Source organism: Paralichthys olivaceus, chromosome 11 (assembly GCF_024713975.1).
Source record: "Paralichthys olivaceus isolate ysfri-2021 chromosome 11, ASM2471397v2, whole genome shotgun sequence".
NCBI lineage: Eukaryota > Metazoa > Chordata > Actinopteri > Pleuronectiformes > Paralichthyidae > Paralichthys > Paralichthys olivaceus.
In genome coordinates, this window is record NC_091103.1 from 1,676,890 (window position 1) to 1,704,856 (window position 27,967).

The 27,967-nt window shown below is 45.3% G+C and overlaps 3 protein-coding genes and 1 long non-coding RNA gene across 7 annotated transcripts; 1 reads left to right on the forward strand and 3 right to left on the reverse strand.

Moving 5' to 3' along the window:
• Positions 1-16: 16 nt before the first annotated feature.
• Positions 17-12,456, forward strand: cep295 (centrosomal protein 295). 3 transcript variants are annotated; one of them, XM_069533821.1, is made up of 30 exons: positions 17-503; positions 669-869; positions 1,085-1,209; positions 1,300-1,393; positions 1,636-1,749; positions 1,835-1,975; positions 2,368-2,551; positions 2,717-2,896; positions 3,068-3,328; positions 3,497-3,573; positions 4,399-4,611; positions 4,727-4,803; positions 5,303-6,089; positions 6,138-6,569; positions 6,711-6,885; positions 7,083-7,271; positions 7,357-7,593; positions 7,689-7,786; positions 8,560-8,656; positions 8,814-9,032; positions 9,114-9,238; positions 9,321-9,744; positions 9,887-10,066; positions 10,199-10,701; positions 10,789-10,947; positions 11,024-11,072; positions 11,427-11,681; positions 11,775-11,862; positions 12,165-12,264; positions 12,365-12,456. In XM_069533821.1, the coding sequence occupies exons 1-30, from the start codon at positions 405-407 to the stop codon at positions 12,404-12,406; spliced, it is 5,925 nt and encodes a 1,974-aa protein (XP_069389922.1). In that variant the 5' UTR covers positions 17-404; the 3' UTR covers positions 12,407-12,456. The 3 variants fall into 3 exon arrangements, with proteins under 3 accessions (XP_069389922.1, XP_069389920.1, XP_069389921.1); XM_069533819.1 differs by having other exon boundaries at positions 5,303-6,569; XM_069533820.1 differs by lacking the exons at positions 12,165-12,264; positions 12,365-12,456 and adding an exon at positions 12,035-12,109 and having other exon boundaries at positions 5,303-6,569; positions 11,775-11,917.
• LOC138411976 (uncharacterized) lies at positions 8,304-10,312 on the reverse strand. The gene is made up of 2 exons (XR_011244464.1): positions 10,173-10,312; positions 8,304-10,051 (listed from the first exon to the last, which is right to left on the reverse strand). It is a non-coding gene; the product is annotated as an uncharacterized lncRNA (long non-coding RNA).
• Positions 12,457-12,512: 56 nt separating the features above from the next.
• Positions 12,513-16,676, reverse strand: ech1 (enoyl CoA hydratase 1, peroxisomal). Of its 2 annotated transcripts, none has more exons than XM_069533831.1 (11): positions 16,548-16,676; positions 16,433-16,516; positions 15,456-15,624; positions 14,891-14,979; positions 14,675-14,799; positions 14,463-14,511; positions 14,046-14,110; positions 13,707-13,777; positions 13,393-13,464; positions 13,035-13,185; positions 12,513-12,954 (listed from the first exon to the last, which is right to left on the reverse strand). In XM_069533831.1, the coding sequence occupies exons 2-11, from the start codon at positions 16,461-16,463 to the stop codon at positions 12,850-12,852; spliced, it is 927 nt and encodes a 308-aa protein (XP_069389932.1). In that variant the 5' UTR covers positions 16,464-16,516; positions 16,548-16,676; the 3' UTR covers positions 12,513-12,849. The 2 variants fall into 2 exon arrangements, with proteins under 2 accessions (XP_069389932.1, XP_069389931.1); XM_069533830.1 differs by having other exon boundaries at positions 16,433-16,527; positions 16,560-16,583.
• Positions 16,677-17,342: 666 nt separating this feature from the next.
• LOC109644908 (heterogeneous nuclear ribonucleoprotein L-like) lies at positions 17,343-27,582 on the reverse strand. Its single transcript, XM_020110380.2, has 14 exons — positions 27,414-27,582; positions 25,778-25,893; positions 25,434-25,671; positions 25,185-25,270; positions 24,694-24,790; positions 24,335-24,407; positions 21,104-21,136; positions 20,611-20,682; positions 20,106-20,350; positions 19,198-19,319; positions 18,870-19,071; positions 18,681-18,738; positions 18,321-18,431; positions 17,343-17,916 (listed from the first exon to the last, which is right to left on the reverse strand). The coding sequence occupies exons 1-14, from the start codon at positions 27,489-27,491 to the stop codon at positions 17,858-17,860; spliced, it is 1,590 nt and encodes a 529-aa protein (XP_019965939.1). The 5' UTR covers positions 27,492-27,582; the 3' UTR covers positions 17,343-17,857.
• Positions 27,583-27,967: the final 385 nt, after the last annotated feature.

A 27,967-nucleotide genomic window follows, 5' to 3' on the forward strand; every position in this document is an offset into this window, starting at 1 on the left:
AGAAAAACAGTTTTATTTTCATTTACTTTAATTCGTAGATATTTTTTTATGTCATAATATTTAATTTGTTTGATCGGTGACATTTCAGCGTGGGGACCTATTCAGTTAATGGGTAGGAACCATCGGTAATGTTTTGTGTTCTGCCCCGGAACCGGTACGGCGGGCAGTTTAAACTACCGGATGTGACGCGGAGGAGAAAACGGTTTCGGCGTCGCTTCGGTTCAAAATAAACAAAAGCTCGAGAGGTTCGTTCGTTTCTGTGTCTCGATGGTCGAAGTCACAAACTTTCATCTTCTCAAATGTTTCCCTCACGTGCGCGTTGACGTCGTGACGCCGGCGGAGCTAGCGGCTAACCCCGCAGCTAGCTGCTCTGTGGGAAATGTCCGCTGGAGCGTTTCGAGAAAATGAAGAGAAAACTGGTGAAACTAAGACCGAGCCCCAACGAGGAGGCTCGGATCGTACGAGAGGAGCACGAGAGGAGGAGGAAGCTGCGAATACAGCAGGTGAACGATGGCTGCTGTTTGTAAAGTGTGTTCTGCATTTAACGATCTGATCAGCTGCCCTTCGGGTGGGGATCGAGCCGCCGATCTTCTGGTTGCGGGGAGGGGGGGATACCCACTCTCCCCCTCAGCCACAGTCGCCCACACGTGTTTCCTCTCGACCTGCAGGTGCGGGAGCAGCAGCGACACATCGCTCAGCAGATCCGACAGGCGGTGGAGCAGAGGCGGCAGCGTGAGCTGGAGCTGCTGGGCGAGGAGCTGCGGCTGGACTGGGAGCGACAGCAGCAGGAGAAGCTCCACACGCTGCAGAGGCTGTACCAGGAGAGTCTCCAGCTCCTCGGCCAGGGACACAGGAGCGCAAAGGAAAATGTAAGATAATCAATCACATTTCATCTGTTTGACCCATATTCACAAATCACAAGTTGTCTCATGGATCTTCAGAAGGTGCGACCCCCTCTGTTGTTAAACCACATTCGGGCTAAACTTCTGAAATCAGAAGCTGCAGAATAAACTCACCAGACGATGAATAGGAAGTTTTTTAGAAATGTCATTTGTTTGTGTCCATTTTGATCCATTTCATCAAGGAGCCCGACTTGGCAGCCATTGCTCAGAGGGAGGAGGAAAATCACGTCAAAGCAGAGCAGCGTTATCGAGAAGCCCTGAAGGAGCTGAAATCACAGAGACATAAAGAACATGAGAGACAAAGCCAGTGAGCAGCATCACAAATATTCACTTCTAAGACGTTTGCATGTTGAATGTCATCAGAAAGAACGAGTCTGTTCCTCTTGTTTCTCTGTAGACTCATCAGTGCCAGGAAGAAGGCACTGCAGACAGAAAAGGAGCGATCAGCAAAAGTGGTCCGCCTCCCGCCGCCTCCCCCCAACCCCATTCAGGTGATTCACCCCAACAGTCTTATTAAGGACACGTTTTTCAATCTGAGCCTGAAGAGACACCCGGGCTCGTTAGCTCGCATGTTAGAGAAGAAATGTGTTCAAAAGCTTTGCTCTGTTTCTTTCAGTAATTTCATGTGTTGTTGTGCAGTGTGTTCAAATATCCATCATCCTGCTGAGGTGTTTTTATTAATCAGAGGTTCTTGGTGGAGTCAAGGTAACACAGTCATCTCTTGTTCAAACAGAACATCAATTATAACAAGCCACACGTAGTGAAGAAATCTGATGTGAGCGCCTTCGCTGCCACACATTACAACATGCCAGAGAGCACAGTGGACAGAGAGGAAGACACACAGCAGGTACGTCCTCTGATTATTATATCAAACTAACCCCACGGTCTGTTAACTCACCCGATCAGAGTCTAATCTATGGATGTGTCCACAGATGAATGCTCATGAGGAAGCTGAGCTGGAGGTGAGGAGACAGCAGGAGCTGCAGAGGGAGGAAACGAGGAGGAGAGAGGAGCAGCTTGAGAAGGCTCGTCTCAGAGGGAGGCAGGCCCTGAGGAGGGAACAGCTCGTACAGGTAACAGCTGTTACTGACACCAAAGTAGTTCTTGTCTGCAGATAATGGAGGATTTGCTCAGATGCTACTTGTCATCACTGTAGATATACAATATTTTGTTCATGTTTCTATATTTAGACATTTTTTGATGATCAGTTTGTTTTGTTTATTTAGCAAAATGTGATGTAATATATTAATTTTATGATGCTTTGTTGATATGTACATTCTTTTAGCATAAGTTGAACATATTTTAGAGAAATTAAGCAGAGAAATGTGGATGAACCTTTTTTTTTTTTTGCAGAGTTTAACACAGTTGGATGAAAATGTGTTTAATAGTCTTGTATCAGTGGTGGCTTGGTGCTTGTGGTTCAGGGTGAATAGCTGAACTCTGTGTATTTTGATGGCCTCTTCAGGATCGCGAGCGCTTGCTTGTTGAACTGGAGCACATGCAGCAGACAGACCTGCTGAGGAGGAGACAGCAGGTGTCACAGATGCCTCCTCAGATCTTCCAGCCTCTCTACAAGAGACAGGAGACGAGGGACGACTTCCAGAGGGAGATTGAGTTTGCTTTTGAAGACATGTACACAGGAGAGAGGAGTAAGGACTGATCAGTGGTGCAGTACTTTGTAATGCTTTGTTGAATAGGGTGATTAAATCAAGTTTAAAATCCTGCAAATATTTTTGAAGTGAAATTCAGTGCATGTCTCAAAGCAGCTATATAGTTTTAACGTAGCCTCTATTAATCTCTTTGTCTGATCCCAGGGGTCAAAGGTGACCTGGTGGTCCAGCTGGCACCGGAGCCCCTACCAGCTCTGTCCACAGGCAGCCAGGACCAAGAGCTGGACGTCACTCTGGATGACATCTCCACACCAGGAACAGACAACACTGCACATGAAGCGGAGCGAGAGGCTGTGAGCGATGAGCAGGAAACATCCGCTGGAGGTGAAGAGAAGCAACGGGAACACTAAGCCTAGATTCATGAAGTGGTCAGGGTTGTTAGAGGACTTGAAAATGTCAGTTACCCTTTGGCAGGTACACGAAGATCAATGCTCTGATCTTGAAACTCATCTTCACCGATTCATAACTGCAATCGTCGTTTTTCTGGACTTTCAGTGGAAGCCTCCAGACCTGGTCCTCGGCGGGCGTTGAAGAAGCTCCTGGATCGTATCAGAGGTCAGAGGAACCAGTGGACGGAACACAGCAGTGGAGTCTCTCCAGCTGATTCACCAACTGTCATGACTGATCAGATCCCAGAGCGCGACACGACCATCGAGACCGGCTCTCTGACCAGCGAGGAGAAGAAGCAACCACCTCCCATGGAGCTCCCACAGCCGGTTCTCTCACCTCCAGATAAAACATCCACGATCGTCAGCTGTAATAAAACTTTACCTTTTTGTTTTGGCCTCCATCCCTCGGCCCATCAACACTATTATTTCCATATTATTAATAATAATAACTGGTACATCTAAATGTTATAAACCTATTCTTGAATGTTTTACTTTCTTGTTGTAAACTTTTGTTTCTTGTATTTAATTTGATCAGCACTGGAGAAGACGGAGCCGTCAACTGATGATCTCGCAAACAGAATCCAAGAATTTGGAGACGAACGAAAGAAAAGGGTACAAGTACACACTGGTTCTTATTTATTTTTATACATAGTAAATAATCATTCACAGATAATCTGGTCTAAATGCTTTTACAAGAACATATTGTAGATTAATGAAAACATGGAGGGCTCTGTTCTGCCTCCTAACAATAATTATTTGTCTCTAACACTTTCTTGTTTAGATTCACATCACAATTAATTGCAGCTGTTTGAATTTTAGATTCACCAAATGATCCTTCACTCTGATCCTGTTCAAAACTTTAAATCATTTTTCTATTTTTGTTGCGTTTGGAGAAAACTCAGTATATTTTATTTTTTATAAAACGTATCACAGAATCCACAGCCTGGTTGCATCATTATTTCGATAGCAGCTGTGTTGTGATTGGTCAGAATGTTTTGAGCCATGTGATCATCATTACGTCATCAGTGCAGCCTCTATCTAAAGCAGGTGTTTGCTGCTGATCACTTCAAGTCTCTGTCTGCTTTGAACGTGTTTTCTTCTTTTGTACCTCATCTGCAGACCTTTGTTTTATTCCGTGTTCTGGAGCCAAAGCCCCGAACGTTGTTTGTAGCAAAACATTGAAAAGTAAAGTGAAGTTGAGGAAAATGGAGACCAGGGGACGTTTGATCGAATCCTGCAGGTTGATCCTCTGGAGGTCGACAGATTCCTGGACAGATTTTATTTTGTTGCCTCTAACTCACGTGTCCACTTCAGTTATCTTTGAGGAAACTGATTCCTCAAATGGTTTTTGACCCCTGCTGCGAAGCTTGGCTAAAATCTGTCTCTGTGATCACACTGGTAACGTATGAACACTTTTACATGTTGATCTTCATCTAGGAAGAGGAGCTGGAGCGGGAGAAGCAGCAGCAGGTGGTTTTGCTGCAGGAGCTTGAAAAGCAGAAGGTCGAACTGGAGCGGATGCTGCTGGAGGCTCAGCAGGAGAGGGAACGACTGAAAGTTGCTGCGACGCAGGAAGTGGATTTTAACCAACCAGACGTAACTGACCAGGATCAGGAAGTCTCCTCAGTCACCACTGGTCCAGCAACTGAGGTCAGTTCAGTTTTAAAGCTGTGGATGCTCCTTATCATTCTTCATATGGTTATTCACATTTGTTGGTGTCCGTTCACTGACAATTAATTGTTACCTTCACCTCTGCTTCCTGCAGCTGGAGCCCCCTGCAGGTGAAGATGACCACAACAGGAGGATTAGAGAATATCAACAACGGCTGCTGGAACAAAACAGGTGAGTTTTAAACTCTAATGATAAAATGATTTTTGATTCAACACTTTGTTATCTAGTTGTTCTTGAAAGTAAATCCCTAAAGGTGACAGAGTAATTTAAATCTAATAGATTTATTTTCTTGGAACAGCAAAGAGGTGGAACTGCTCCTGACAGTAAGTGTGAGCAACGCTTTGTGTTCACCACTGGTAGTCGTGTCGTGGCTGATGAGAACCAATCAGAAAGTGAACGTCTCCATTATAGCTTGTCCAGACTACAGCGTAGCCCCTTGGTCTTCAAACTGAAACTGGGTCAGCAGCGCTTCCAAACTCCGTAGCTGCTCAAAATCGTTGTAGCAGTGTGGAGTGCAGGAGGAAATGTAGCAGCATTGATGTAGCTTCAGAGATCTGCAGATCTAAGGTTTCCTGCTGTGCACAGTTTAAACCCCCTTGAGGCAGATTTGGGGAATTGTGGGTAAAACACACTTGACTTTGAATGATTTTCCATCTTCTTTGTTATTTAGAATTCACCAGAGGTCCGTGGAAGTGGCTCGCCAGCGTCTGGAGGAATACCAGCGAGCTCTGCGAATTCGTTACAGCATGACCTCCCCATCGTTGCTGTCCGCTGTCGTACCTCCAGGTCACCCACCTCTGCACAGCACTCAGCCGCTGCATCTTCCAGCCCCTCGGCCGACAACTCCTGCAGTCCCATCATTCATCCATGATAAACCACAAACCTCAAAAGAAGTTCCCACTAGAGAGTCTGACATTCCTGCTTCACCTCCTCGTCTTCCTGGCCCCAGTTTGAGCGCTGGTTCCAAGCTGCTGCCTGATGAAGTGGAATCTAGCTCGAATCGTTCAAGGTACCAGAGACCAGGCGTGAGCTCCTGGCTCACCGACAACATAATGGAGAGAGTAACAGAGCACCTTCCACAGAGAGTGAGACCCTCCTCGCTCTCCACAGAGCCTCCGCCTCACAAACTGTTCACAACACATCCCTCAACCAACGTCCCACTCCAGCGATCCTCTGATCCCATCCAGGCCACCAGCCCGAGCATCTCAGATGATGCCACTCTGGTTCCAGGTCATGCAGAGGTTCAGCCTGGCATCGTGTTGAAGGGTTCCCTGCAGACGGGTCCTCTGAGCGCCAGGAGGGACGACAAGGAGAGGCAGAGGCGAGAGTTGCAGGAGTTCCAGAGGCGTGTGCATGAGCAGAGGGAGGTGGTAGAGCTGCATCAGAGGCAGCAAGAAGAGGAGAGGCGGAGGCGAGAGCTGCAGGAGATGCAGAGACGCTTGCAGGAGCAGAGGGAGGCAGTAGAGCTGCAGGAGATGCAGAGACGCTTGCAGGAGCAGAGGGAGGCAGTAGAGCTGCAACAAGAAGAAAGGCAGAGGCGAGAGCTGCAGGAGGTGCAGAGGCATGTGCAGGAGCAGAGGGAGGTGGTAGAGCTGCATCAGAGGCAGCAAGAAGAGGAGAGGCGGAGGCGAGAGCTGCAGGAGGTGCAGAGGCATGTGCAGGAGCAGAGGGAGGTGGTAGAGCTGCATCAGAGGCAGCAAGAAGAGGAGAGGCGGAGGCGAGAGCTGCAGGAGGTGCAGAGGCATGTGCAGGAGCAGAGGGAGGTGGTAGAGCTGCATCAGAGGCAGCAAGAAGAGGAGCGGCGGAGGCGAGAGCTGCAGGAGGTGCAGAGACGCTTGCAGGAGCAGAGGGAGGCAGTAAAGCTGCAGCAAGAAGAGGAGAGGCAGAGACGTGAAGATGAGATGGAGTTCAAGGCTTTGATTCATTCTGATGCACAAGTGAGGAAAAGTTGTGCTTTGAGTTTATTGTTCAGAACTTTGTATAAACATCAGTGTGAAGTAAAGACGCTTGTTCTCCTTTGTTTCTCAAAAGTTCTTTAAAAACAACTTTCCTGTTCTGATGTGTTTTCTCCCCCACAGCCAGTTTCAGACGCTCCCAGTGAAGAGTCCGTTTCAGAGAACACGGGTCAGACTCGTCTCAGATTACTTGCGTTCCTGCTGAGGGCGATAGAGGAGTCTAACGGAGGAACATTATCACACCTCCAAGACCCGCAAAACAAAGAGGCTTCCCCTCACTCACCACCGTGTGGCAGTGGTGAGTCAGTTTTGACACAATTTATTAAATCATTTTCCACTTTACTCCTTCCACCTTCTCGTTTTTTCAATTTGTGATTGTATAGAATTACACATTTACTAATAAACTCTTAATGCCCCAGTTGCATTAAAATGCAATACTCTAATTCTGCATCAGTGTTTAAATTCATTATAAAATGCTTTTTTTTTTTTATTAAGATCCCATCGCTCAGACCAGTGTTCCTGCTCCAGCGTCCGTCCTCCTGCCACAACTCCTCCCTCCTCCTGTTCGAGCGGCGAAGCCCCCAGTGACCCGCATCAGACTGGGAATCATGGAGGCGACTGAACAACACGAGCTCAGTGCAATTCAAGAGGTGGAGACGCCCTTCAACACCAGCCACGTCACAGGTCGGCCCAGCCCCAGAAAAAAATCTTAAAGTTCTGTTTTCATCACATCGAGTATGAGCTGATTTAATGTTTGTTGTTCCTCCAGGCCCAGAGAAGAACCTGAAGGTTCCATCACACACTGTAAACTGGGATCTGCAGGACGAATCAGATTGGTCTGTCGTGTCTGACAGAACTCTGGAGACGCCCTCTGTGTCCAGCAGCGGGAAACGGACAGATGACAGACAGAGCAGCTTTGGGACAAACTCAAAGACATCCAGCCATCACATCTGGAGAGAGAGACTGCTGACCGGAGCAGTAACATCTCCAGAATCTTCAGAGTCTGGTACGTAGAGGTGAAGGAGTACAGGCGAGGAGGATCAGGCTTAGGTTAGTGTCTTGTGAAATTCAAACATTTTCACTGAAACCTTGTTTTTTCAGATTCGGCCCTGAGAATAATCTCGCCTCCTTCGTCCGACTCTGGGAGAGGAGCCGACTTCTCTGGTGCTGCAGCCACAAGCTACAGATCCTTCAGAGAGGTAACCAGAGCAACTGAGGCTGAACAGCTCTTAGTGCTCGTTCTGTCCTTTGGAACGAGTCACTGATGTTGTGGGGAAAATCTGCAGCAACGACTGATGAGAAAGTTAGAGGTGAAGGAACAGTTCAGTCAATATGCAGTGAATCAGCGTCTGTCTGCTCAGTTAGAAACCTTCTGTTTCTCTTCTGACGTGCAGTTGATCTATGAGTTTGATTAACAATAGTTCTAATTGACATGAATTTCACTGCATATCGTCTCTGTGTCTTTTATCTAAAAGTCCTCTGAGGTTCACACGTGGATCGATGATGAAATTTAGCCAAATCTGAAGCTTTGGCAGGATCTGCTGCCTCGGCCTCTGATTATGCTTGAGAAGCTTTTTTCTCTTGTGTGTGTGGCGTCAAAGTCAGGGTGTGATGTCTTTGTGTGTTTGTTCTGAGCAATGATGTGAAATTACTGAACCCAAAGTGTATTTAATTAAAATACATTTCATGATGGTTTCTACACTTGAGCTGAGCTCGGTGTGTGTGTGTGTGTGTGTGTGTGTGTGTGTGTGTGTGTGTGTGTGTGTGTGTGTGTGTGTGTGTGTGTGTGTGTGTGTGTGTGTGTGTGTGTGTGTGTGTTTCTTCTGAGCAATGATGTAAGAATTTCTGAACCTGAAAAGTATTTCATCAAAATACATTTCCTGATGGTTTCTACACTTGAACTGAGCTCAGCGAGAACGTTAAGACGTCGGAAAGTAAACAATGTCAAATAAAAATGACCTGTGTGTGTCAGTCTCCTCTCAGGCCTCCTGATCCTGACTGCCTCTCCTCCACCACCATCTCCACCGGCAGCTACATCACCACTGACGCTGAGCAAAACGTAAACACTGGTGAGGAGTGTGTCATTTAGCTCACGGGGCGTTACCCAGACTCCACCCCTCCACTGAATGCTTCAGACAGTTTCCTGTCGTTCTGAACGCATCTTTACTGCAGCGGAGCACAGGATCAGTGTTAGAGCCCGAATCATTCTCCTCTTCTCTTCTTCAGATAAATCCCCACCTGACACACTTTGTGAGGAACAAGGGGCTGATGTTCTCGACGTCTCTTCTCCGTCCAGTCAACTCTCCTTCATTAAGGACACGTCAGCTGCACATCGTCATGGTGCCGCCGTGCAATCTCTGTTTAACGACAGCAGCATTCAGCGCATCATAGACCGATACACGAGGGAGCTCGACTTCTCCCTCAGCACCGCTGGGAGAACGACAGGTAGATAGGTAGTCGTGCTTCAGTTTAAGAAGGCGTCTTTCACTCGTCAGTTTATATCATGAGTCTTTTTTCCCTCCTCAGACAGTGAAGCCTCGTATGTGGACAAGCCCAGATCTGTGGTTGAAGCCTCAGAGTCGAGAGTGGAGGGCGAAGACTCTGCAGGTCGTCAGACTCTTCCCACGGGGACTCGAACCCAGAGTGACCTGGTCAGTGACTCACAAACCACTTTACCCCGTTAACAAGAACAGGATTTTAACTCAAGTCAGCTTATCTTTTTTTTTGTCACAGGATAGAGACTTTACTGTCAACCCAATCCTGGATCGCTTCTCAGGTGACGCCTCCTCCCAGGCTGAAGACTCTTTCAGGCCTCTGGTTGGCGAGCTGGCAGAGCAGTCATCCTGCCTCGCCGCTGACCAGAGGGACTCGGCCATGGAGCAACTGGTCGGTCAGCCGTCGGCTCACTCGTCCATGATCGGTCAGCTTCCAGTGAGCGTGGGTCAAGGTGGATGGGATTCCACTCTGAGTCGGATGATTGGTCGACTCTCCTATCGCTCCAGCTCTAACTGTCAGAGCGGCTGGCAGGACGCGAGTCAGCTGATGGGTCAGATGGTGCCGGAGCAGTCGACCACATGGTTGGAAGAAGTTCAGGAGGAAAGCCAGATGAGGCCGCTGGCCGGGGAGCCAGATAACGACCAGCACAGTGGAGTCTCAGGTAACAGAACGGGTCGTGACTGATTCATGTAGTGAGACTCTTCAATGAATGGTCGACAAGACTCGAACCTTTTACTGATTCATTCAATCTGATTAATTATAGAAAATAATCCATCAGATGGTTTGTCTGCTGCTGTTTGTAGGTGAACGTACCCTCATGGATCCCAGTGTCTCAGCTGAGGCCAGTCTGCCGTCACACCCGGTGTTGCCTCCTGAAGCGTTGTCACACTGCGCCACCGTCCCAGCTGCGAGTCGACATCCAGAAGACCAGACACCACAGAACCGAACCAGTCCGATGGACCTGGACCCTGAAAGGACAGACGGTGAGAAAACAGTGAAATCAAAAGTGACCTTGAGTTGGTTTTAACACAGGGAGAGAACATAGTGAATATAAATATCTGTATCGTAAGCTGCAGTTCTTTTTCTTACCTGGTAAGAAACTTTAATTTTTCCAGGCTCAGACTCTTTCCACCCGCTGCTGGCTGAGGTCACCCACAACGAAACTGCCGACCCGTCCATGACCTTTCACCTGCTCGCACACAAAGGGCCGTCCTCATCTGAAGGACAGCTGAGCAGCGAGGAGCGCAGTGTTTCCTCACCTCCTGAAGAGTCTGAAACTCAGAGTGATTCTTCTGTGGAGTCCGAACTGTCGCCTGAGCGCTTCCGCTCAGAGAATCCTGCCTCACACGAACTATCCCAGACCCAGGACTCTGCCCTCGTGCTGGAAGACACCGCGAGTGCAGACGTGGAGCTGACGGCTCTGAGTCTATCAAATTTAATCATGTGTGATAAAGCACCTGCTGCAGGAACATCACATCCAGCAGGAGGCGCTGCAGGAGAGAGCTGCACTTCTGGAAGGCTTCGAGATTCAGTTCAAATCAGTGACGTTCGGGAAGAAACGACGTCTGAGCCGGGTTCCAACCTGAGGACGGATATTCCTCTGTTCCAAAAGATTATGGTATGTTCCCTTTGTCAGTCATTTAACTTTTGTTACGTGTGATACGTCATCGTCTGAGTTGTCTTCTCATCTTTGCCTGGGTTTCAGGAAGCGGCCTGTGAGAAGGGGATCCTGGAGCAGTCGGAGATAACACTGGTGAGTCTGACGGACTCCACTCAGGACGAAGAGACGACCATCACTGAGGAGGAGGGAGACTGTGAAGACAAAACTCCAGATGAGGAAGGACAGAGAAGCAAAGAGACCGAGGTACTTAAACATCTCGATCAGAGCGGTCACTCACTCTGCACAGGTCTGATCTGAACATGCAACATGTCTCCTGTAGGGGGCAGAATCCACGTTGTTACCGGAGGACGAAGCTCAAACTCATCCAGGTAAAGTTGGACTGAAAATATGCAGCAGAGACGAGATCAGTGGCTGAACTGATGCTTCTGATTCGACCTGATCCAGGAATAAGTTTCCTTTTTTTAACATGTGAGAGAAACGAGTTAAAACCAGTGTTTAGACGACTGATGTTTGTGACTGTGTGTAATTTGGTGCAGATCTTGTTAATTTTAATGTGGTTTCATAAGAAGAATCCATTCTGGTCAATAAAGTAAATGTGGATGTAATCAGGATCAAAAAGAAGTGAGACTTCATCAGATTAAAATTTCAAATATGATTATTTCACTGATCTTTTGTGAACTTCAGTAAAATCCTCCCTCTGTTGTTTCCCTCCCAACATGAAGTGACGGTCCTGGACGTTCACTGGGGTCCGAGCAGACGCCTGCAGCACGCGGAGCAGAAGCGCAGAGCTCTGCTCCAGAGATCAACTCGCCGGGTGGAAGACATCAAGGCCAAAGTGGCTCTAAACAAGAATCCAGCTGAATCTGAAGCCAGAGAAGAGGAATCAGACGTTCAACGTAAAGCTGACAAGTCAAAGGACGGAGAGGGGGAGACGTCTGGTTCCATCCAGCAGAGAACGAGTCAGCCTCCACCTCCAGGTTTAACTTCATATCATTTCACACGTGGATTCAAATCATCTTTTGTTTTGTCCTTAATCCGTTCATTTAATTCAGACTTCTGTTTTCTGTCAGTGAGCGACTCTGTGCCGAAAGAGGTGAAGAGCTACGGACCAGAGCAAAGGAGGCGGGACGTTTCTGAGATGTACCAGAGAACTCAGAGGTACCGTGAGAAAATAATGATCCTGCATCGTTCCTCCACCGAAACAGACGGAGCTGTGAGGGTTAAGGTTTTAAAGGAAAAACATTTCTGGCTGAGAAAACTTTAAGTTGTGTTTTAGAGATAAACCCTTTAGAACACTCGATTTATTATCAAGTGTATTTGTTCTCTTTAGCTCACTCCGCTGCCGAGGCCCAGTGTCTTTAGGAAACCACATTTAAATTCACCACCATGAATTATTCTCAGAAATCAAGAAAAGCTTCATCCCTTCATGTTCTCCCCGACCCGCACACATCTGTCCTCAGACTGTACCATCAGCTGGAGGAGGTCAAGCAGCAGAAAACGATCCGGAGCCGACAGGAAGCTTCTGCACAAAATCGACTGAAGGCCAAAGAATTCCACAAGGTAAAAAAAAAAAAAAAAAACCTGTTGACGTTAAAACTACGATTCAGTTGTTGTTGAATTGAGTTTAATAGAATATTTGTTTTGTTCCGTCTCTTCACAGAAAACTTTAGAGAAGCTTCGAGCCAAGCAGACGAAGCAGTGACTCAATGTGAACGTTCTAGTTTTATCAATAAAGTATTTAAGTTATTTTAATCTTGTGCTCAAACTGAATTTTTAAAAAGTAACAGGTTATTAAAATGTCAGGCAACTTTCAGATGAGTGTCTTTTAATTAGAAAACATTCATGAGGTCATTTACAGACGTTACTGTTTTTAAATGTTAAACTGAGAAAGTGAGCTGAGTGAACGCTCACTGTCGATTTGATGCAGAGTGTGACGTCCTGTTTTCAGATGCTCCATACCGACATCGATACAGATCTTTGGGATGAAATCCGTCAGCTCCCCCTGGTTCAAGCCTCCCTCTCTGAATCTCTCCTCCTCCTCCTCCCCTCTCCTCCTCCTCTCCTCAGATTCTCTGTTAGTTTTTTTAGATGTGTTGTTAGGAGCTCAGATCTCAGGAGTAAAAACAGCAGCTTCTCGTTGAGGTTTCACAGTTTGGAGAAAGTCATGGTCTTGGGACTCTTCTTCTCCATGGACGCCTGAGCTGATTTGATGACATCATCGGTCTGAAGCATGCTCATGTTCCACGTGGCCTGTGGGGGTGGGGGGGGAAAGAAAGTGAGATCCAGCGACTGAGGCAGGATGATGCTGAGCAGGGATGTGAGGATGTTACCATGTAGTCCAGTCCCTCTGCCACGCTGTGGTCTCTGGAGTAGATGAGGTTGATTTTGGTGCCTTGCACAGCGACAGGACTTCGTCCGGCGATCTCCTCGGCCATCTCCACCGCCCCGGACATCATGGCCTCCTTATCTGCAAACACTCGGCTGCACAGAGAACGTGTGGTGGATTTTAAAATGTCCAACGTGTCGCTTCAATCAAAGGTTTGATGTGTAGTTAAATCTTTCCTCGACATAAATCTGCAGCTAAACACAGGAAATACACTGATGAGCCTTCGTCTCTATTTTGCTCCTGGATGTAGTGAAACGTTGAACCGAGGCTGTGAGAGGATCGTCTGTGGACGAGGTGTTTACCTGACCAGGCCGCTGCTCTTAGCTTCATCTGCGTACATCTTCCTGGCCGTCAGAGCCAAGTCGTTCACGAGGCTGGAGACAGAGCAGCCAGGACTTATTACATGAAGGGTTTTAAACTATAAACTATGTTGTTTTACTTACTTTACCATGACCCTTTTAAAATCGTAGTACTTTACTACATAGAATACAACAGTAACCTCGTACATTTTACAAAAAAACTTAACAGTACTGATACTGCTAACTTATAACCGTCACACTGGAGTTACTGTTTCACGCTTTGCACTGCACACACCAGGTTTAAGTTCTCGGTTTACCTGCGGCTGCCGATGACTTTGGGGAGTCTCTGCAGCGTCCCAACGTCTGCTGCAAGTCCAATATCCACTTCCTGTCAAACACAAAGTCTGATCATTGTCAAATATATTAGAAAACATCACATGTCCTTCAATACAGGGAGCAGTGGACTCATGCTTCACAAAATAAAAGAAAAGAAAGATTCTTCAGTTTATAATTTATGTATTTATTTTCCTAAAATTAAACATTTGCACTGAAATTGACAAAGATAAATAATTCTCGTCTGTTTCACTGACTCTTTGTCTTCATCATCTTCATCGTCACATTTTCAAAATTCAGAGAATTGACTGACATGTTTTTACCTTCACCTGGAACCAGGCGTCCTGGGTGCACAGGCGGATGTCGCAGGCTGTGATCAGGTCGACACCTGCAGCAGAGCGTCCACAGTGAACTCACTTCCTCTGATTCACAATCAAATCATTTCATATAATCTACGATTTGTCATCTGTAATTACTTATAAATAAATGAACACGGCAAAATATAAAAGAAAGTAATAAAAAAAGAACTGAGCCGAAGTTACTCTGGAGAAACTGAGGTGAAAAGAATCAAAGGAAAAGATTCCGACTGTTAAAAGACAGAATCTGAGATTAACAGGAATTTCTCATCTGACTTTCACGCACATCCTCGTCAGAAGGAACCTGAACCAACTCTGTTTGTAGTCTGACCCCTGGTGGAACTCTGATGAACGTGAGGAAACATTGTGGTGTGTGATTCTCACCTCCTCCGATACAGGCTCCATGCACGGCCACGACAACAGGCTTTGGACACTATGAGAAGAAAACAACAATTAAGGAATGATTATTAGAATAACTTCAGATATTTTCTGGATCACACAATCGTCTGCGTTCTTTTTTCATGTTGTTTTAAATGATAAATCCGTCTAATGATTCCTCGCTGTGATGAACGGAACCCATCTCCAGCTCTTCTCACCTTCTCTATGACGGAGAATGTCTCTTGATACTTGGCGATCTTTTTTCTGAGGTTCCAGGAGATTCTGGCCGCGTCGTCGCCCTGAGGTTGGAGCACGTCGCCGGCCATGTCCATCAGATCAATACCTGGACAACCAGGCAGCGGCAACATCAATAAACTCAACTCTATGATTAAAAAACTGCACAAATGAAAATGGGAGAACGGTCTGATCCCCACCAGCTGTGAAGAGCCTCCCTGCTCCAGAGACGACCACCACTCTGCAGTCTGGGTCTGCGGCGAGATCGTTAAAACAATCCACCATCTCACTGCCAGAGAAGAAAACAACAAACCGTCCTGTCAGCTGATTAATCAATTCCAGTGTTTCTCATTTTCACTTGGAAGCTGCTATTAAATTATTCAGTATCATTAGTGTCTCTAATAAATGAACTGATGACACGTTTGTGATTCTGCTGTCGCCTCAGTGACTCTCAGAATATCTACGAACTCATTTTGATAATCACATTTTCAGTTTATTCTATAAACAATATTTGCACAATACTCTGTACACACGTACTGTAAACCAAGGAAAACTACAGTGTGGCTTTCTTGTGCAGTAAAACTACATTTAAATTGTTGAAGGTAAATTCTTCCATGTTTTTAATTCAAAATATAATTAAACATGGATTTCCGTCCAAACATTTGTCACTAGTTTTATTATGATTCAACATTTGTTTTGAATGTTTCTAACGGCTGTGACCAAAGCTAATAAATATATATAAATATATATGAAGAAGACTCTTGCCTCCAGAACGCTGAGTTCATGGCGTTGAGTTTGTCAGGACGATGAAGCTCCACATGTGTGACGGACTTGGCCGGATGACTGACGGCGAGCGTGGTGAACGGAGACGTGGGACCGCCTGAAGACGACATGGCTCTGACCACAGACTGGCTGGAGGTCCACAAACCTCGGTCTGAGAGAAATTAACAGAGCGATAAGAAGACGAGGTGATCCTGAGCAAAACTGAAAACAACAGCAGGACACAGAATTCTTCTGAGGCCAAGAAACTCTGATGATTAGGATCCGTGGAATAAATACATGTACGTCTACACAAGGTCAGAGAAATACGAGAAGCTCTGACCCCAGTTCATGATTTATGATTTGATCATCATGACTTTTAACAATGTCACTACAATTATTTTCACTGTGGATGGTTTGTTTGAATATTTATAATAGTTTCGGTTTCCCTCAAACTTTACAAGTTTTAAAACAAGATTAAAACAAGTTTTCTATCATGAGTTAAAAAAGTAAAAGCATCAAACATCTGAGAATCTGAAACAAACAAACAGCTTCAGTTAAAAACTGATGTCAGACTCATGGAAACTACTTTTCACTGCTTCAACAACTAGTTAATCAATGAACAAGAGAAACAACATGTTCACATTTTACATTGAGTTATTTTACTGGGCTCGTTTTCACACTGGCTGTTATTGCTAAGCTAACATTAGCTTCCTGTTGTGACCTTTCACCTAGAAACACTCAGATCTCCTGTTGACCTCAGACACGAGGATGTGACGAAACCACACGGAGCTGAAACATCTGCAGGGTTCACATCTGTCAACATCACAAACAACACAACAGCTACACAACAGCTAACAGCTAAACAACACAACAACAGCTAAACAACACAACAACAGCTAACAGCTAACAACAGCTAACAACAGGAAACAGCTGATGAAAGAAACAAGCTAACGACAGAAACACGAACCTGTGGCACTTACATTTGCTGACAGCTGATCTGAGGCTGAACATCGCTGGTTGTAAAATCCTCAGAGTTCAACGATCGATCAGAGAAGAGTCCACCTGCTGCAGTTAGCTGGAGTTAGCCTGGAGCTAGCTGCAGTTAGCCTGGAGCTAGCTGGAGTTAGCTGCAGTTAGCCTGGAGTTAGCTGGAGTTAGCTGCAGTTAGCCTGGAGCTAACCGACGCTCCACAGGACCACCGACGCCCTGTCTCAGATCTTCGGTGATGACGTTCACTGGATTCTACAGGAGCAGGAACACACAACATCTGTGACGTCACACTGCGGGTTGTAAATCAGTGACAACACACTTCAGTGACCCTGCAGCTAGCTTAGCTTTAGCCTCCTTCACAGCTGGATACGGTGGCCGATGAAGCTCAAAGTGGAAAGTCAAATCGGAAAGCGCTCCCCTGAAAAATGAAATAAAGACATTCTGCTAATTTAAGATCGAGCTCAAGCTCCACAGATGTGAAGGAATACCAGAGACTCAGAATGACTCAGAGGAAAATAAAGTGAAGTCGATGAGCAGAGGAAAACCCTGAAACACAGAATCTCTTCTGGACAATGTCTGCATGAGTGAGACTGTTAGAGAGGAAGTAGTTAAATGAGACGATCAAGTTATTTTGAGATGAAGGTCTGAGGTTCAGGTGGAAACCCTGACGCCCGGTGTGGATGAGAACAAACATCCACAGACGAGGTCTCCACAGACGAGGTCTCCACAGACGAGCACCGAGGACTCTGACCCAAGAGTAGTTTAAAAACTCTTTATCTTTGTTTGTGTCACTTTTAGTGAGATTTGTTCTAAAATAAAATAAAGGTTCATTTTAACTCGTCTACCAAAGACACAGAACAGAAATAAACAACATTCTGAAAAACTCACAATAAACTCAACTTTTATATTGAATTTTTTTTATTTTCTTAGAACAAAATTCTTGCAGAACTGAATCGGCAGCAATTAAAATAACACAAAAAGAAAAAGAAATGTGAGCCATAATAAAAGTTTCAAAAAACAGCTCTTACAAAAACCACGTTGCCCTCTGCCACGGCGCCACCTGAGCGTAAAACCTTGTCTGTCACGTACACTTCCTCACAGGCTACTGTATAAGCATAATACAAAAAGTAAAAAGGACAACTTAATAGACACACGGGTACTGATACTCTATCAACCACATCTGGGGCATAAATATCAAAAACTTTAAATGTTAGCACTTGTTACATCTGCTTTATACCAAATATAAGGAATTTGTACTTCAGGGATTAATCTCATTGTGAAAGAAAACGTTTCACAGTATTTTCAGAGTTTTTTTGAAAATCAATTTTCCCAGGTCTGTTGTTGCAAGCAGTCATGTCTAAGTACAAGTGAACATGGGAATGGCGGACCAATCTTCGGCTTCCCGGCTAAAAGGTTCAGTTGGCGTGCTGAACGGTGGAGAAGCACAGTTTGAGGGTGTAAGGGTAAGGACCAGCTGGAGAGAGAGTGGGTGAGAGAAAAGAGAGGAATCAGTCAGTTTCACGTCTGTCACATGTTCAACATCATCAACAGTCCTACTCGCTCCCCTGTGGACATGTTCCCGCTGTATCCTCACATATTTTAGTCTTATGAGAGCTGACACATACGGACAAGTGGAGCAGTACCACCAGAAATCCCAGGGGCAGCGTAGCCAATAGTTCAAGTTAATAGTCCACACAACACGAGGAAGAATTCCCTGCCCACGTGTCCCAACGGATTTGATGGCATCACAGACAACGTGTTTATGTTGCTGCTGTAGCTTCTTTCGTAAGAGCTACGTTATCACCACGTTTCTTGTAAAGACAGAATTAATCTGTGAGATGTTGATCAAACATCTGTTAAAAGTGTTTTTACACATACTTGCGTTTTTCATCTGGAAGTGATTCATCAAGGCGAGAGCCTCCATGGCGTCGTTGATGGACTCCCACTCTAGCAGACCTGAAGCGCTGCGGTCACTGGGAGCTGCGCCACCTGGTGGGTGGAGGAATCAAACTTAACACACACTGCAAACAGAGAAATATCTGCATCCAGTGTGAGGAGGGGGCAGGTTTCTCATTATTTGTTTCCCTGGTTTAATTTCTTTAATTGAAAAACTCTATTGTTACTCTACTTGTGGGTAAAGTAAAGATACTGAACTTGAATATAAAATATAACAGCAGTCACATTTATAAATATTCTATATGTGATAATATTTTAATGAGCAGAATGGTAGCAGCTTACTTTTTCCTGTGAACATTTTGACATTGATGGGAACCTTGACACCGAGCTCATCACAGATCTGTAAAGAGAACATGCGTTAGAGACTGTGCGGCATCACTCCTGATGATTGTTGGTGATGATTTAATTTGAACCGAGTAGACACAGAAGAAAAATGGGTGTGTGCGTGTTAGAAACAACTTTTCTACAGACCTGAGAGAAAACCTCTGGTGTGACGTCTGGCTGGGCGTTGAAGAAGTGCAGCACGTTGCTTGGATGCTGGATGCGGTTTTTTGCGGCCTGTTCTGGCGAAGTGAACCGGTTGTTCCTGGAGCCGTGGAAGTCCTTGAAACTGCTGGAACCGTCATCCAGCTCGTAGCACTGACCGGGGACGATGGCTTGCTGCTTGGACACACTGCAGGGATGGATATCAACACGGTTAGAAATCTATTCATCATCAGATCAGGAGGGAAACCAGGAGTGCTGATAATGTGATGCCTCACAGAGGAAGCGTGAACACAACCGTGGGAATCAAACTCACCACACATTCAGCTTTTGCCCAAACAGGAAATTGTTGTTGAGATGAGTGATGGCACGATCTACAGCATAGCAGTCTCCCATTTCCACCATGGCTGCCCCAGGCTTGCTCTTCATGAATTTCACCTGAGAATAGTGTCACACAACAATTATGAGGTTTGTGCAGTAGAGCTCCATTCTGAGACAAAGATCTTTTTTGTACAAACACACCAGGTGTGCAAACGGCCCAGAGCAAGGTTGTCTGGTTCAAGGTGGCTCGCATTTCAGTGCATGTTTCCTAATTCCAAAATGCAGCAAAGCCACACCCATGTCATTACATTTCTTTTAAACAATGAACCATGAGCACAAACCAGGAACAAGAATCAAGTTAGTACATGAAGGGTTAGAAAAGGTCACAGTTCGAGTCCCTGGGTTTTACTGTCACATTAGCTCGGCGTCTGTCGATGTCTGTTATTATATGTGTGAGACACAAGATGAAACATGACTGAAACTATTCATAGAACCACGTCATTTATACACACATGAGACTTTAAACATTAAAACAGCAGCTGACAGTTTTTCTTATGAACAGATTCTGTTGAGTAAATAGTTGCACTCCCTTTGTGTGTCTGTGTGTTGTGATCTGAGCTTCTTGAGTCCAGCTCTGATGAAACCTCCCAGACAGACAGGCACATAAACACACCTGGTGCCACGGCAACAACTTCTCTCTGTAGTTTCACTTTCTTGATGTGTTTATTTTGTAAGATATCCACATTTCTCTAAGAAGTCTTACAATATCTTGTTTTTTGAAATGTTTACAGCAACTTGGTGTGGCGCTATGATTTCACATGAATGTTTGCCTGACAAAGCTGTTAATTACAAGTTAGATTTCCTTTACCATCACAGGGGATATAGACCCATTGATATACTGACCCTCTCTACATTGCCATAGAGACAGAAGATATTGAAGACACGGTCTGCATTCATCTTGACGGGTTCCAATCCATACACCATGACCACCGGAGAATCAGCATGAGCACCGTACTCGCCAGGAGGAGGAGGAGGGGGTCCGTAGCCGGGCCCATAGCTTCTTGCTCCGCGCCCTCTCATTGGTGGACCCATACGTCGACCCTCATAGGGAGGGGAGCCGTAGCTCTCGTCATAGCCGTGGTAACCTCCTGAAGAGGAAAAAGTACTGATGAACAATCCATTTCTTTAAAACACCGTCACTGGCTAAAGAAATAGATTTGGTCCCTTTATCGGACCTCAGCTTCACACTTGAAAGTCTGAACCAAGCTTTACGTGTTTGTTCAGTTGTTTCCATTTGATCTGGTTTCACATTATTTGACAAAAGCCGTCGTCCTAAACTTTTATGTGATAAGTAGTTTCAATGGGTGGGCGTGTCTCAATGGGGTTTCTTGTTCCCTGGGAGACTTACCATAATCAGGAGGGTGGTCACCCAGCAGAGCAGGTTGTCTCTGGCGCTTGTTAGGGTTGGCGACAACATCCTCTACACGAGCAGGAAGACAACAAAGGAACACAGGGACAGGGAAATAAAAAAGACAAATGAAGACAACAAAAGGAGACTGGAAACAGGTCTGACTGAAATCCCTCCCCGACAGTAGAATGCCTGAGCAGTTCAAATCTCATGATCTTGGTCTGACACAGACATTGAACATGTAATACTTCCCCACAACCATCAACTGTCCGAACATTTTTTTTAATCACATTTGAATTTAGAATTATTGACTACACTTCTGGACAGAAAGTCTATTATGGTCAGTGTTTATCTGATAAAACTGTGAACTGCTAATGGAAAGAGCATGTGACAAACAGCAAGATCAATATAAGGATCAAAAGGAAATTACCCCAAAGCACAAGTATCACAAATGTCTAAATTTAAGAACAGAAGTTTGTACGCTCACACACACCTGTACTGCTCCCATTGCCATCTGCATCACCATCTGTACAGGTACACAATAATCATACACAATCAGAGGCAGGTTAATCAGACGTACATTTGATTTTCCCCAGCTAAATGTAGAGTGAAGTAAAACCACTCATGACAAGGCTGTCTGTTGCCATGTGAGAAGTATTTCAGGATTAATGTGGACAATGATTAACTATGAAGTGTGGATGGCTTGGTACCACTGCAGGTGACCAACCACGCTGAAAACCTCTGAAAGCAGATTCCGATCAGAAGCAGCGTGTAAATGTTGGACACCAGCAGCCGCTGAGGCCGACGGGTGTAAAGCTCTGCTGGCTTCTAATAAGTAGGGTCATGGATCAAGCACACCCTACGTGAATCAATGCAGGATTCTTCTGATTAAAAACCATGATTTGATTCCTAATAAAAAAACTAATCACATCAGTCCAAGGAACCACACACGTAGATGAGATTCCTGATGGTTGTAAACTGCCAACAGAGAGAGCGACAACAGAGGAAAGAAACAGTGACGTTAGAAATGAAGCCTCCGACAGAACCACAACCATCACCCTCTTCCAAAGAGAAAGATTAAACCTGTATGAGGAGAAAAATGGAGTCATGTCAGTCTTGTGTGGCGATGTTGGGTGCTGGACTTTGGGGGGGGGGGGGTCATGTGGTGCTGTGCAGAAATGTTCCCTGAGGAGGGGCTCGATTTACTTACTGCATGCTTACAAACAGTAGGAGGAGGAAATTTGCAGCAGTAGTTCCACCACTCTCCACTCAACTCATTTCATCCCATACTCTTATCCATTTCCTCTTTTGGGGGAAACAACTGTCCACCTCAGGATCGATTCCTGGTTTTATCAAGATGGAACGCCTGCCGGCGGGGTGGGTGGCCGCTTGGCTGCCGTATCCATCCTTTTAGTTCCATTTTGGAATAGTCCGCATAGAGCACATTTCAGTTGGGAAGCCGGCTCCTCTTAGCCGCAAATTGCCAAACCTGCATCACATGGAAGGTGTTACACAGGTTCTAGAGACTTTGAATATTCAGAAAGAAAGCTGCACTCAAAAAAGGGATAGCTAACACAGGGATGCAATGTAGTGACAAAAAAAACAGGAGAAGATGAGGATAAAGAACAAGAGATCAAATCTGAATTCCATGTGGGAGGACACACATAAGGAGGTAAAACCAAAAATGGGCCTGACTGGGCTCTGAGTGTGCTTGATGGTGTTGTCAGCAGTGTCTTGTCTTCATCAGTTGTCTTGTGTTGAGCTTGATTCGGAGATGTGAGTCATCTATTGGATCAGTTGGTGCAACATCTGCAAGTGTCAGAGTGTGTTGCTCAAGTGTTTGGTTTTCATGTCGACAAGAGTGACGAGCATCGCGGCCCGTAGCGGTACAGGAGGGGCCGGGGCTTTTAAATGTCGGTTGACGGGTCAGTATCAGTATGCATCGTCTGTGGTACTGAGAGATGTCTGTCACTACTTCTGTTTGGGTGGATGCTGTGTCTTCGCTGGTGTCAGTCTCCGTTTGGTGTCGACGGTGGCAGGGTTTGTAGATGCAAGCTTTGGCCTGCTTCAGTGTGTACGAGAGGAAGGAGGGTTGGGGGAGCGAGGGGGGAGGGACCAAGTGTAGCTCAGTGCCCAAAACTCCCCGCCCTCGAGAAGTGTGCGTTGTCTTCGTGGCTCTGGTGCTGGAATGCGGAGATGAGGAATGAATGGTTTTATCAGTCCTACATCATCATGTTGGGTGGATGGTGTCTCGAAGCGGAGCCCCTTGTGTCTCAGGGGATATTTGGACGTCTGTGTGATAGTGGTTGTGTCCTCACTGTAGAAGTGGAGTCTGGAGATGGTGGTTGCTGAGTGGTGATGTTGTCAGCATGTACTCTCCCTCACCCTCTGAGCACACGTCCTGTCCTGTGCATGTGTTTTTAACTGACCGAGGTGTGAGATCACAGATTTATCAGGAGATAAGTTACATGATGTGGCAGATGCAGCAGTTTTACTGATGCTGGTCCACTCGGTCTTCACTTCACACAACAAAACTGTCTGACACAGGTTAGACCGACTCGTCCTTTGTCAGAGAGCAAAGTTAGAAAAACGACCAAATGGAGGAATTTGTTGTTCGAAGTGAAGACGACAGTAAAAAGACCTAGATCAGTTATGACTGCCAGGAATGTTGCATGTAAAAAATCTGAGTTATTTCAATTCTCACCCCAGTGGATTCCAGAAAACCTGCAGACTGACTGGTGCGGTGTGAAAGGCAGGAACAGCCAACGCGGGCAAAAAAACACCACATGACGTTTTCACCTCTGTCCAGTTTGTGTTGTTTATTTATCTGTTAGTTCGAAGGATTACGGGAAAAACCACAGGAAGGATTTCCACGAAACTTAGAGGGATGTGGTTTGGGTCAGGAAGCAAACAGGAATTTTGATCCAGGGAACAGATCAAGTAAACTTTAAACATTGTGAGATATGATGTTTTTTTACATTTTCATTGATCAGAGAATAGTTCATGAATCTTAATCAATAACAAATCTGACATGTTTAAGGGAACAATATTATTGAGCGTCTGATTTGGTGCAGATCCGATTAATAATCTGTATCCAGTGAATCTGCTTTCATAAGGAGACTTTGGAGATATTCACTCTACTGAGTGACAGTCACTCATTAATGAGAAGAATCTTTACTTCAAGTAAACCAGAAAGACATGACAGTTAATTAGGATGGAAGCCAGACGTCGTACTGTATGGGACGTCGTACTGTACGGTCTTCTGTACAGTGAATGACTGAGTGACATCTCTGCCTGTAGCTGTATTCCTGCCTTCACATCAAACACCAGAGTTGGTCTTCTACACTTCACATCTAATTTTCACAGGGCAAGGGTTCTACTGTTGGATTGTCACGAAACGTGTGAACTGAACATTATCCACAACAATTCCAAACTAGTTCCCCCATAATTATTGAACCTCTAGTGTGTTAGTATTTAAGACCAAAAGCCACACTTCAGTCATGATGCCACATATGTTCTTCTAACAATACCATTTATTAGTGTAATGGACTAATTCATTTATTTAGAGGCATTATAAGTGAAGGGTGTTGCCTCCATCTTCCCAGTAGCCCACATATCAAAACACTCCACAGTGACAGTAAGGGTGCTCTACAGTATCAGGCCTCTCAACTATGAAAGTGCACGCGTCATTAAATGTGTGGGTTTGGGTGTTAAGAGGTTTTACCTGGGCCTCCGAGGTTGGGGTTTGTGTAGTCCCAGGTGTCCTGGTCATTCTTGAACACATTCAGGCGAGTGGGCTGAGGAAGTTTGCATCAAGTAAGACAGTTATGAAAGATTCTCAGAACTGCTTATACTAGAGATGTTCCTATACAAGCATTATGTTGTTTGGTCTCTTTATGCATTTGTTTTTTTTAAGGGTATAACCTGAACCACCAATCTCTATATACAGGTTTAGTAGCATGCAGCTGTTAAATCACATTATAGAAGTTTTATAATGCACTGGTATCAGATCAGTACCGCTGCTGTACTCTCACCACACACGTTTTTTATGATCACCAGCGGTGTCGTGTGTTGCAGTCCTACCTTAGCGTACTCGATCTTCAGTGTGCAGCAGCCGGAGTAGATGTCGGCACCGTTGAGTGAGGCCTTGGCTCTTTGGGCACTTTGCACAGAGTCAAATGTAGATGACTGAGTTAAGGATAAGACAGGAACTTACCATAAAATCCTAATGACAATGCAGACTAACAGAAGACACAGAATTAAAAATACCTGCACGTTGCCATCTTGGAATGTTTCGACAGCAAACTTTGTTACTCAGATTCTGTACTTTTTGTTCTAGTACAGGTTGTTACTCAGCACCAGCAAAAACATGACTGACACCCTTGTAATAAATTAACTTTGACATTAATGTAGGCAAAAGAAAAATGTGTCTGTGGTTTTTAAAATGCGCTCCAACCGGTTTATTTTCATACATGTAAACAGGTATTACATATCGGCACAAACACTCGGCTATATGGTGCCATCACTAAGTTGTCTTGTGTCAGACTGCACCAAAAGAAAATGGAAAAGGATATTCAACCATGGCTTGGACACCATTCTTGCGGAAGATGACGATTCTCTGGACGGGCCCACAGTTGTTGCAGATGGTGTAGAGAACGTCCTGTGAAAATGTGTCAAGTTAAAACAACTACATACACTGCACATACAACGCAGCATCCAACAGGGTTCTGATTATTTCAGAGGCGTGTGGAGGGAATTTAACATCGTCTCTGAATTAAACTTGACATCAAAAGAAACGTAGCAGTTGAAATCATTGCATTTACCGTGGTGATGGGGTAGATGGGGTTCATGATGGTGAGCAGAAGAACATTGTTCACACTTCGGGAGTCATCAGAGTCACCTGGCCTGGAGATCTTCTGGCTGGTGGAGTAGTTGATAAAGGCTGGGTGTCCTGCGATGTAAACCTGGTTGTCTGCTGCGTAGGTTACAGCTGTGGACGATCCATTCATGTCCTCGTACTCCACCAGTGCCTGACGCTTCTTGGGCATCACCACCACATAGCTACAAGCAAAAGCATTGACGGGGTTAGAATGAAAAGGTAGAAGCTGGTAACTCACCTAGTCCACAAACTCTTAATTTCTTTTTTCTTTTTTACACTTTTTGCTACCTGATAGCTCCAAATTCTTGCAACGCCTCCACGAGGTCAGCTTCCGTGACGCCATCGACCAGCCCACGGACGTGCACCACCACAGATGGAAGGGTCTTATGGGGATCTTCATATCCCTGTGTGAAAGAAAAAGTGTTCAATGTTAACATTAACGTGACATGAGAGGATCGCGCTCTGCTCTATCTTTGTTATCTGTCTTCAGCAGTGTGCTCATATGTGCTGCAGAGTATTTAAAGCCACTCGGTTGTAACATTTAGCTGGATTAAAAAAAACAGCAGCCATTGCATTTGCACCTTCTCCTCAGTAAACATGCGTTTCTACTCTGTTGTGTAGGCAGCGGCTGTTTGCTGGAAATTAGTCGGTAAAAACTTGTGGCATTTTACTTTGTGGAAATATAACAACATGCACAATGGAGCAAATGAGAGTAAAAGTCTGACTTAATACAATTCTGTAAATGGTGAAGTAAATGCAGCGATGGCAACTTTTCACAGATCAAGAGACGGCTGTCATGAAGAGGTTTCCAACTAAAAACATGTAAGGACACATCAGAAGTAGTTTCACGGTGTCAGACATCAGGGAACAACCAGCAGAGCTTCATCCACAGACACACAGCACAGAGTGGTGGAACAACTTCTCTGGGGCTTGGAGCAAAGAGTTACAGCTTTTAAAAGTAGATGTAAAAAATGAAACGTTTCCTCCTGTAAGTAAAAAAACTCACTGAATAAAACAGTAAAGGTGCGTTAGACAGTACTGTGTGTGGAACTACTCAAATAAACAGTGTTGGGCGGATTCGTCGGTTGTTAAAATGAGTCTGTTTATCTGTTCAAAATAAATCCCACAATGGATATAATCATATATGTAGATGTGTTTAGTTTAGCATCACAGAGTTAATATATTAAACATCAGTGTTGAGATCCTCATGCAATACAGTTCAAAGCCCACCACTATTTACTGGTGGATTTGAATTGTATTGCACAGATTAAAAAAAGCTTTCTACTGTTATTACTCTTTAGATGTAAATGTTTTATTAGAGTGTGATTCAGATGATTCCCTGAATCAACACATGGTGTGAACACGGTTCTCTGAGCACCGGTGGAGCCCGGGTTAGAGGAGGCAGCTGGGGGAAGGGGCAGCTAATCACCGCGGTGTTTGTCCAAGTTTTTTAAAAAACGTGTTTCTCCTGAATAAAGAGCGAGCCTCACTTGAATCAGCCGTGTGTGTGTGAAACCAGGCTGAGCGCGGCGGCGGTGGAAGAAGCACCGGGGTTGATTCCTGGTCGGTCTGAATCCCGTGATCACGACGAGCCGCAGCTAGCGGCTAACTAGCTAACACGATGCTAACGTTACCGGCGCTAGAACAAAGCGGGGCTGAGGCGAGGCCCTGCCGGGGAAACCGCCCTCCAGAGCCCCCGTGCAGGCCGCACAGCGTCGGGAGCACCCTCCTCCTCCCCTCGTGTGGTCTGAACCGAACCATTCAACCACAAAGGTTCGCGATGAGCCGGAGTTTTAAAGCTTCGCGTCGGTTCAACGGTCCGCGATGCGTCGTGACACTTGGTTTTTTTTCTTCCACCGACGCGGTGAATGAATCAACCCGGAGAGAGTTGAGCTCAAAGCCCGCAGCGGCTCCCCCCACTCACCGTGGCCATCCCGTCGGTCTTCTGTCTCTTGGTGGCCCGGCCGTCTTCGGAGTAGTAGCGGCTCGCCGCGGTCGCCATGTTGTCCCGGTTAAGAGGATGGAGCCAGTGACGAGAAACTGAAATGGACGGAAAAGTCAAGAAAAACGGAGCTCGGCTTTCCACGCCCACTCTTACGCCATCGCGTGCGTTCATAGGCGGAGACAGCTGTCAATCAAAATGAGACTTGAATTCTGGCAAATGGGAGGACGAGTACGGAGGCAAAAGGGGAGGTCCAGTTTATTCTGATTCAGCATGATTATATAGTATTGTAATATATTATATAGTATTGTATTATATTATATAGTATTGTAATATATTATATAGTATTGTATTATATTATATTATATAGTATTGTATTATATTATATAGTATTGTATTCATATTTATTATATTGTGATTGATTTCATTATAGTGGCTTCAGTCCATCAGCTGTTGCATTTAACTATATATTTGTAGGTTAAAGAAATAAATACCCTCAGGTAAGCACATCTTATCTAAATCTGCTTAGAGAAGTA

Coding starts and splice junctions, on each gene's coding strand:
- ech1 (XM_069533831.1), bottom strand. CDS start 16,463: ATGTTCAGCCTCAGATCAGCTGTCAGCAAAT. Junction 14,800..14,890: donor AGGGAGGCTCTTCACAGCTG/GTGGGGATCAGA, acceptor CTGGTTGTCCAG/GTATTGATCTGATGGACATG. Junction 12,955..13,034: donor CAGAGGGACTGGACTACATG/GTAACATCCTCA, acceptor CCACCCCCACAG/GCCACGTGGAACATGAGCAT.
- cep295 (XM_069533819.1), top strand. CDS start 405: ATGAAGAGAAAACTGGTGAAACTAAGACCGAGCCCCAACGAGGAGGCT. Junction 11,863..12,164: donor ATGTACCAGAGAACTCAGAG/GTACCGTGAGAA, acceptor ATCTGTCCTCAG/ACTGTACCATCAGCTGGAGG. Junction 12,265..12,364: donor AGGCCAAAGAATTCCACAAG/GTAAAAAAAAAA, acceptor GTCTCTTCACAG/AAAACTTTAGAGAAGCTTCG.
- LOC109644908 (XM_020110380.2), bottom strand. CDS start 27,491: ATGGCGACCGCGGCGAGCCGCTACTACTCCGAAGACGGCCGGGCCACC. Junction 25,672..25,777: donor CAAGAATTTGGAGCTATCAG/GTAGCAAAAAGT, acceptor TTTTGCTTGTAG/CTATGTGGTGGTGATGCCCA. Junction 19,320..20,105: donor TCTATGGCAATGTAGAGAGG/GTCAGTATATCA, acceptor CACTATTCTCAG/GTGAAATTCATGAAGAGCAA.